Source organism: Rhagoletis zephyria, unplaced genomic scaffold (genome assembly GCF_001687245.7).
Source record: "Rhagoletis zephyria isolate East Lansing unplaced genomic scaffold, Rhagoletis_zephyria_1.1 Rzeph_scaffold_05411, whole genome shotgun sequence".
Lineage (NCBI taxonomy): Eukaryota > Metazoa > Arthropoda > Insecta > Diptera > Tephritidae > Rhagoletis > Rhagoletis zephyria.
This window is the reverse complement of record NW_016162494.1, coordinates 1-9,761: the sequence shown is the minus strand read 5'-3', so window position 1 is coordinate 9,761 and position 9,761 is coordinate 1. Positions and strand designations below refer to the sequence as shown.

The 9,761-nt window shown below is 32.7% G+C and overlaps 1 protein-coding gene across 1 annotated transcript; it reads right to left on the bottom strand.

The window, feature by feature from the left end:
* Window positions 1-537: 537 nt before the first annotated feature.
* LOC108372062 (uncharacterized) lies at window positions 538-6,503 on the bottom strand (the record flags this gene model as incomplete). The annotated part of the gene is made up of 8 exons (XM_017627705.1): window positions 538-1,024; window positions 1,562-1,621; window positions 1,683-1,760; window positions 3,090-3,155; window positions 3,215-3,283; window positions 3,413-3,793; window positions 4,005-4,112; window positions 5,606-6,503. Coding segments are annotated over 8 exons (2,020 nt in total), but the record flags the coding sequence as incomplete, so codon positions are not given.
* Between the last annotated feature and the right edge of the window lie 3,258 nt (window positions 6,504-9,761).

Genomic DNA, 9,761 nt, shown 5'->3' with positions numbered 1-9,761 from the left:
TTTTTAAATAGTATAAAAACTTTACATTTAAATAGACTTATGTAATACGTGCCCTTGTGGTCAGCCGATTAAGTCAAGTGACATTTTGAAAATTTTTTTATTGTATGCTGATTAAGTAAAGTGTTTATAAAAAAAAAATATAAACATTAAATAAACGAAATAAAAATAGCCAAAACTAGTCAAAATGTCACTTGACCCTAATCAGTTGACCACAAGTGTACATATCGATAAATAATTACAAAAATAAAAAATTATTAATAGTTTCAGCGTAATAAGTACATATAGCAGGTGGTGTTGTTGTAATACCCAGCTTAACTTCTTATCCGATAAGAAAATGTTTAGTTGGCTTGTAGGTCAGAAATGTGTGTACATGAACGTTTTGAACTCTGCCACAGTCAACGCACAAGCAAGCGCACTTGTAGGTGATCCATACAAATTGTTGAACAAGAGAAAAACTTAGGATAACTTAAGAAATAAACACTCGAAGCAGAAAGTAATACAACGAAAATACCTATTCGTATGTTGCGTAAACTAAATTAAAAACTACATACATTCATAATCTCACTAACCGCAAGTCATCTAAATATGCTGCACACACTATATTAATAACAACAACAATAGCAGTCACACCCACCTAAAAGTTAAAAGTAATAAAATACGCTGCTTAATACTTATGACCATTGCCTCCTCCACCGCCGCCACTGCCTTTATGGCTTGAACTGCCAAATAATGAGGCCGAGGCGTGTGATGCGCCGCCGGAAGCACCCAACGAAGCATTCAATAGCAGACTGACCAGACTACCGACAATATGCGAAGCGATATGCTTGATGAAGCCACCCGAATCGGAGCCACCGGCGCCGTCATCTCCCTTAGCCTTATTGCCGTGCGAATGCCGTGAATCAGAGCGGCGCTCGTCGTCGCCCTCCTCGTCGGATTCCTTGCGGTTTTTTGCTTCTACAAAACTGCTAATAAGATTGCGCGCAAAGAGTAAAGGATTGGGACGCAAGTCATCATCATCGGGATCCTAGGGGAGAAAGGTTGTAGAGATTGCAGTATTTACGTTTTGAAATTATAATTTTGGAAATAAATGCTAAAGACTATTTCCATGGCTGAGTGGAAGATCGACCTATCTCGGCAGCCAGTTCGAAAACATTCTATCTCAAAAAACTTTTCAAGAACGCCCTATTTCAGAATTCGTTTCAAAAACGCCCTATCTCAGCTGCCGATTCAAAAACGCCCTATATCAGCATTTTTCAATACATTTTGAAGTGAGATAGGGCGTTTTTGAACCGAATTTTGAGATAGGGTGTTTTTCAATAAAATTCTGAAATAGGGCGTTCTTGAAAAGTTTTCTGAGATAGAGCGTTTTCGAACTGGCAGCCGAGATAGGTCGATCTTCCACTCAGCCATCGATTTATTGTGAGAGAAATGAGACTATGTGCGTTATTGCGTGCGATTATTGCAATTATCTATTTTCTAAGTATGAGGAGCATGAGTGTTAAGTATGTAATTAATGAAGTTTCTAAATAATTATTTAAAAATAGAGTGGAGTAATAAGTACTGCACTGAGTTGAGCGTAAACTGTGCCGAGCAGATTTCCTATAAATTGTCCATTATTTACCTGTAAGTGGAGGAGTTCGTCAAACATTTTTTAGATAAAAAAAAATAAATTAGATATTTACCGCTCCACCGCCGCCAGATAGACCATCAAATGCAGTGCCTATGTATATGCCCAGCACTGTGCCAAAGTTTTTGTTACCCTGTAAGAAATTAATGCTCAACTTTATTCTAGTTTTTTTCAATAAAACTATTTATTGTTTTTTTTTCTTTTAGTTTTAAGCAGCAATCAACGAAAAGCATATTAATGGCTTTCAGCTAAAATAATTTTTTAAAGGTTGTTCTCAGCTGCAAAAAAAAAATGCCAAAGTTAGACCTTCAAATCGGGCTGTTAAAATTTTTTTCCCCAAGTTTAGAAATCCTCCAAACTACTAATTTTCTGATTTTTATTTTTCAATAAGTGACAGAACTAGAGGCATTGTTCCATGGAAAATGATTCGAATCGACCATTTGGATTTCGGCTAACACTTTTCTTGTATCATATGACGAAGTGCTGCCAAAGGCAAAAAATTAAAATGTTTTTCAAAAATTATGCAAACTGCAAAAAAAAATTACAATTAAATAGATTTTCGATATTTATCTTTTTAAATATCACAAAAACTGTTATATTTACAAAAATGGTGCTACTCTCGCTTTGAAGAAGATGTTTACGGCTATAGAGACAAAAATATAAAATTTACAAAATTTTAAAATTAAAAATATCTTAAAAGCCAAAACTTACAAAAATTTGTGGCTCAAATGGTCTTAAAATATCCTAACATTTTCAAGTGTTTTTTTTTTAATATATGAAATTTTGAGCCTTGAAAATTTTGTTTGCAATATCTAGATAAAGTTATGTTAAATAGCTTGTTTTACTATAAATTTATTTTTAATATCTAGAGTTTGCAATAAAAATTTTAAAGTTCAAAAATAATATCTTTAAAAAATACTTTCTTGAAAATTTAAAAAATTTTTTAAATATCTAAATTTTTTAAGTATCAAAATTTTTAATCTTTTATTTTTTTTATATAGCCGCAAATATAAACTTTAAACTGGGATCATTCAGGATGTTTTAGGGCTTGCTAGTGGTATTGATTAAACAAATTTTGGCAGAAATTTATAAAACTTGTTCCTTTTACGATTTTTTAAATATCATAGTTTTTTATATTTTTTAATACATTTTTTTATATAGCCACAAATATAAACTTTAAACCGGGGTCATAACCACTTTTTTAACTAAAATATTTAAATATCTAAATATTTTTAACTAAAATATTTTTTGACATATATATAAAATAAACGTGGAAAATGTGAAATTTTGGACTTTCGAAAAACAAATTTTTTTTTCTTTTCCTTATATGGTTAAAAAAAAAATACCAATATTCATCTATTGGTAAATGTGTCATAGATAGACCCATATATTTTTTGTACACTAGCCTCTTCAGGGTTTTCGCATATTTTTAACAAACTCTTTTAATCATAAATTTGCTCACCGCCAGCAGACCGGAAATCAGTGATGTCGCAGTGCTTATTAAAGACTCGATATCTAAACCGCCTGGCTGGAATAAATATACAAAATTGTGAAATGAAAATTCTAAAATAGAAGCCTTTTACTCACCCCAAACAAAGTTGATATAACACCGGTCAAGGCGCCAATCAGCGCACCAATATCCGAGCCGCCTTCGCCCTAAAAAATTTATATGTATTTATTTATTCAAATATGTAACACGTTTTTAATACACTTATATTTGCATTTGGACGGAAATAAATATGTATAGATATTTTGCATGTAAATAGCCCACCTTGGCTTACTTACTCCACTCAAGCTCGTAATAATGCCCACCAGACCACCACCACCCCCACCGGCACCATCTGGTGGTGGAGGAGCATCTGGGAACTCATCTTCTTCTGCTCCAATGGGTATTGGCGGTAAGTCAATAGGGATGCCTTCCTCCTGTTTAGCTAACTTTGGCGCATCTGCGTCAGTTGTGGCATTGATTAGGACGATTTCTGTGCTTGGACTCACAGTTGTTGTAGAAGCTACTGCAGCGCCAGTGCTCAGTGGTTTTGTTGCCCTTACTCCACGTACTGTGGTTGTTATTGTTGTCGCAGTTGTTGTGGTTGTTGTTACTGGCGGATCGCTACGTTGTTTCAATGAACTGTTTTTACTGCTGCGATTTTCAAGGACAATCTTAGACTTTAACATTAAATCGAGATAAAAATTTTAGTGTTATTAAATTTTTGTGTAAATGATTTGCAGATATGCAATGAATTTTTTTTCTCAAATCTATGCCATTTTTATAGGATTAGTATAAGCGAAACATGTCACAAACGCTACTAAACAAACACGTAAATACATATGTAATACTATTGTTTCATGCATGCATTTGACCAGCTTTGACACTCACTTTATTGCCTTCAGATTTTAATTCCAAATCATCTTCCAGTGAGTCATCGAAGAGCGCATTGTCTCGCATTTCAAGTCGTGTATCCACGAGATTGTTACGGAAGTCCTCCTGGGATTGCAAAAGGTGAGTCTTTGAAAATCATGAGAACTTTTGTAAATACTAATTTCTATTGTGGAAAATTTCGCATATTATTTTATTTTTTTTACTTATTTTTATTTCATTGCATTTTTTATTGTACTTTATTTTCTGTTAAATACTATATTTTTACTTAATTTTATTTTGGTATTTTTTTTTTTACTTTTCCATCTTTTCTTTATTTTATAACCTTAGATTTATTTATATTTATTTTTTTTTAATTCCTCATATTATTTTAAAATCATTTTTCTCTTTTCATTTTATATTATTTTGTTCCTCTTTATTTTATCTTTTTATTGAACTATTATGTTTTTTTTGTTGCAAAAATCGATTTTCATTTTATTCTAGGCTATTTAAAATTAAATTTTATTTGGTTTTGCTTTATAATATTGTTTTTTTTTCTTAATTTTTTTATTGGTTTTAGTAGAATTTGTGTTTTTGCTATTTAAATAGTATTTCATTACTTTATTTTATTTTAGAATACTCAATTTTTATTTTTTTACTTCACTTGATTTTTTATTTATTTTATTTTTTATTCGTTTTTTTTTTATATGGCCCTTTATTTTTTATTTTATATTACGTATTTTATTTATTTTATTATATTTTTTAAATCGTATTTTTTTCTTCGATTCATAATTTATTTCCTTTCTTAGTTTTTAGTTCAGTTTAAAAATTTTAATTTATTTAGAGGTTTGTTTAATACGCTCACTAAAGTTTTTATTGCTTAATTTTATTTAATTTTTTTATTATTTTTCCACTTATTTTTATTTATTTCAATTTTGTAATTAATTTCGATTTCAGTTATCTCCATTTAATTTGTTATTTTATCTTAATAGTTTTTAATTATTTTAATTATTTTGTTTAACTCATTTTTATTAAATATTTTTCTTTTGTGTTTTATTTTTTAGTTTTAATTCATTAAATTTAATTTTTTATCGTATTTTATTGTGTTGAAGTTTACTTAAATTTTTAATTTAATTGCTATCGTTTTTTTAATGTTTTATTTTATTTTTTTTTATTAAACTTTTTTGTTTTATTAAAGATATGGTCTAAAATGATATTTTATTATATTGAGGAGTATCAGGAGTATTTTTTCATTACAAAATACTTGGATTACATTATACTTTATTTTTTTATTTATAATCTACTTTTTAAATCTATTTAACTTCTTAACTCTATAGTATTTTATTTGGTTTTTGGTTTTTAAATCTTTCATTTCATGTTTTTTTTTTATTTAGGGCATTTATATTTAATTTTTTATTTTCACATCATTTAACTGTGCTTTTTAGTTTAATTTGTTTTTATTTATTTTTCAAATTTTGTCCTTTAAAGGTTATTTAATTTTTCAGCATATTTTATTTTTTGATTTTTTTGTTCCATTTTTTATTTTGTTTAGTTATATCAAATTTCCACTAAATGAATTTAATTTAAATAAAATTCCATTCCTACATCAAACTTTTATTCACCTCCGTCAGTATTGACTTAATCATGCGCACCTCAGCGGGTACCTCCCGTGCATCGGGCACATTCCGTTTTTGCACCACCTTCTTGCTAGCCAGTCCAAGAAGGCTATTTTCATCAGCCCGCGCTATAAGATAGTCCAGCGTCTGCGTAACTTTCTCCTCCATCAGCGTTTTCATAGCACGCACCTGCTGCACAATCTGCCGTCTCAAAGCCGCTACTCGCTCAGCCGCTTCGTTAACTTCTTCACTTTTGCCTTTCGCTTCGGTGCGCTGTCGCAAATCCGCCTCATCATCATCCAGCTCTCCCTCGGACTGCCTACGTATCTGCTGCAGCGTTTGCTGCATATCCGTTTTGAAGTCGTCAACATCTTTTGCGCCCGTCACCAAATCCATTGCGCCTGTGAGTATCAGCAGCGCACGATGATCGCGCGCCAATTGCTTTTCGATATTTTGAACTCGCACAATGAGCTCGTCATCGTTTATATCTTCGGCGCCACGCAATAGTTCCTTAACAATCCCCACCAAATTGCGTTCCATTTCTAGTTCGGCTTGCCGCGCGCCATTCAAAATACCTATGGTAGTAATAACACGCAGCTCCTCGCGTGACAATCGCGACTCCAGGCGTCTGTAGGCGCCCATGGCACGCAAATAGTCGGCATTCAGCTGCACGCGCATTGGCTTGCGCACCGGCGCGCTAATAATAAGCTGCGCCAGGACAATGAATACCACTGCAGCGATGACATAAAGGGGTGTCCGCATTTTACGCAAGTAACGCGAGAGCGCGCGGGGTAGCGACTCTTTGGGGGCAGGACGCGCGATTTTTAACGATTTTTTACGGACACGTGCAGAAAATCTCCTTAGAAGCAGAAAATTCACCTTAATTATGGCACTGCTTACTGCACTGAATTACGTTTAAATGACCGCGACAGTTTCCCGATATACCGGCACTAAATTAGTGCGGTCTTTAGTAAGTCAATTTATATGACCATCATATTTTCTACGCACAGTATATGCGGTGCAATGAATCGTATCATTGGGCAGTTGCAAGTGGGTGTGCATTGTATACATTGGCATATACTTAGTTAAAGCAGCCGGAAGCTATAATTTGGGCGCCACAAGACTGATTACTTAACTGATGACATGACTTTAGTCACCAATTGAAAGTGCTCTGCTATACCGCCATTGTGATGCGTTCAATTGGTTTTCCAGTCTACTGCATCAGTTTCGCGATGCTTCGCTGATTTTTTGACATTTTTCTACGTACAATAAATTTGTATTTTGTAGCCACTTTGAATGTACACATATTTAGTATGTATTTACTATAGTATGTGAAATATATTTCCGATATTGACTCTTAAAAAAAGCCATACATGTTTGTACCATTCTACGCCAAGGTAAATCTTTACTTGACTCGATTTCCGGCGTAGGTAAAATCTTGCAACTGTATGCCCGTGTGGGCTAGTTTAATGATTAGTTACTCTTTTCTTTCATTTTAGCTGACATAGGCAACTTCCCTGTTTTGGGTATGAATATTTACATATATTTATCTGAACTGGAGTCATAAAAAATTTTGAGAAATAAAGGCCCTATAATTAGTAAGCGATTCTGTGGTGAATGTGTTCCACCGCCTACATATGGACGAGCGCTGTTAGAAAATACTTTATCGAACTTTCACGTTGAGACTAGAGGTTATAGTACAGTTACATAACTACGCTCCATTTGGTCAGAGTAATGGACAATATCTCAACCATAGTTCAGACTACGTTGATCCTTACAACTGGTTTGCTGCTAACACTATGGCAAATGAAAATGCCTTAAGATATACATACACATATGCACTTTTAGATCCTTTGACACACTTCAAATCTTCTGGACCGGATGGCAACATATCTAATGTACTCAAAGAAGGTATTTGGGTCCAATTGACTACTTTAAAAATATTTTTCCTACATCGCTAGCACTCTCTTACATATACACGGCTGGTTGACGTCGCCTTTATACCTAAATTTTGAGGAAAATTATCCGTGAAGTTAGAGGCCAATTCGCTAGGTGACCTTCATGCTGAATTGTCTGGAGGGAGGCAAAAATTTAGTTATCCCAACGGAATTTGGTATGTAGCTTGCCCTTTATCCAAGGTAGGTTGCTATTGAAAATGGGCGAAAACGGACTGTAACCACGCCCACATCCCATATAACGGTAATTTTCAGAAATACGAAAACTTCGATATTTTAGTAACTACTGAAGGTTATCCACTGAAAATTGATATTTACAATGACTTTTTGACGTAAAATAAGATTATTATAAATTTTTGGAAAATGGGCGTAGACACGCCCACTTATGATTACATATGTATATCTTGGTAACCGCTACACTAGTTCCTCCCAAACTTGGCACAGTTTCTTAAAATCGGACAATAACCACGCCCACATCCCATATAACGCTAATTTATAGAAACACGAAATCTTCGATAAATCAGTAAATACAGAAGCTAATTTATTCAAAATTGATATTTGCACAAAAAACACGTTTATGATAGTTTTGGAAAATGGGCGTGGCACCGCACTTTTATGACCCAGTGTCGATTATTTCGCTTACCACACAAAACCAAAACGTTAAAAATGATTGCAATTGAAATCGGCAAATTTCAGAAATTCTTGAAAGTTTGATGTTTCGAAATTTAAGGACGCTAATTTACTCAAAATTGATACACCCCTGCTTGCCATGTAGCGGAAGCTTACGGAAAGGTGAAAAACATATGTGACCTGGTCTACGGAAAGGGGGCTTAGGTGTCAAAAAATCAATTTTCACTTTTTGGTTGATTCGGATGGAAGATGAGATGATTTTCACTTTTAACAGCTTTTTCACAGAAAACTTTTTTCGCACGTAAGCTCCCTTTTCGTAGACCAGGTCACATATATTTAATACTTCGCAGCTGTATGTTTTTGTTTTTATTTTGTTGCTATATTATTTACATACACGTACATTAGGGTGGTCCAAAAAATGCATAGGACAATCAACTTTTTTGGTTTTCATGCTGCCATATATCTTTGAACATGTATGCATACATACACACATCTATCAGGGTAATAAACTGAACATAAAACAAATAAGAGCAGCGCTGTCTTCGGCTATGCCTATACTTGCTAATTTTTTTTTAGTTTCACTTTTATTTCAACATATTTTGATTAAAAGCAAAATACTGATAAAAATAAAATCTTTCATAAAAACAGGGTCGAAATCTTGAAATTCCTGCCCGTATTTTGTTTGTAAGTCAAATATGAGTGGCATTGTGCTACTATGATAGCACGGCCGAGTAATCATAGCCAAGTCGAAAAAAACATATAGCCGCACCAAATTTTGACAAGTTTTAAAATATTATTTTTTTGTTATTTAATTTCGGTTAGTTTTTTCTAGTTCGTTCTTTACCAACATCCGTATAAATACAAATTTAAAGGCAGTGTCACACGATTGGATATTTGCTAAAATTTGGTGTAAATCGTATCCCAATTGTTTGAACATCCAAAATATTTTTCACTATCCCAATCACGAAAATTAATTTATTGAAATTTTTCAATAGAACCTCGCTGTATTGTACCAATCTCTTCTGAATGCAAAAAAAAAAATGCCCCTCTTTTTTTTACCAATAGCCCAATATAAAAATTTACAAATCTGTACAAATGTACCAATCGAGTGACACTGCCTTAAAAATTTATGGAATTAAAAAAAAAAAAACAATCTACAAATTTTCGTGAAAATTTCGAGTTTTTTAATTAAATTCTGAGTATGCAGTTTTGTAGCCCATTGAATTCTAGTAGAATAAAGTACACGTTTCAAATGGCTAAAAATGTCAATTGATTTTTAAGAATTTTTAAAAGTTCGAAATTTGTACGAAAGTTTGTTGAATTTTTTTAAATATTGCACAAATGAATAGTCCACTTGTAAACAGCCATAGTTTAACAATTTAATTTAAAAAAAAAAAAAACATCTACAACAACAAGTAACATCCAAATTGTATATTTCTCTTTATTATCTGAAAATTTGGATTAAAAAAGAGCCTAATAACATTAAAAAGCAATATGGCAATGTGGTAGTTTTGCAAATTTTATATATAAAATTGAATATAGCGAGTTTTGAAACAGCAACTTTTACATAGCTATCT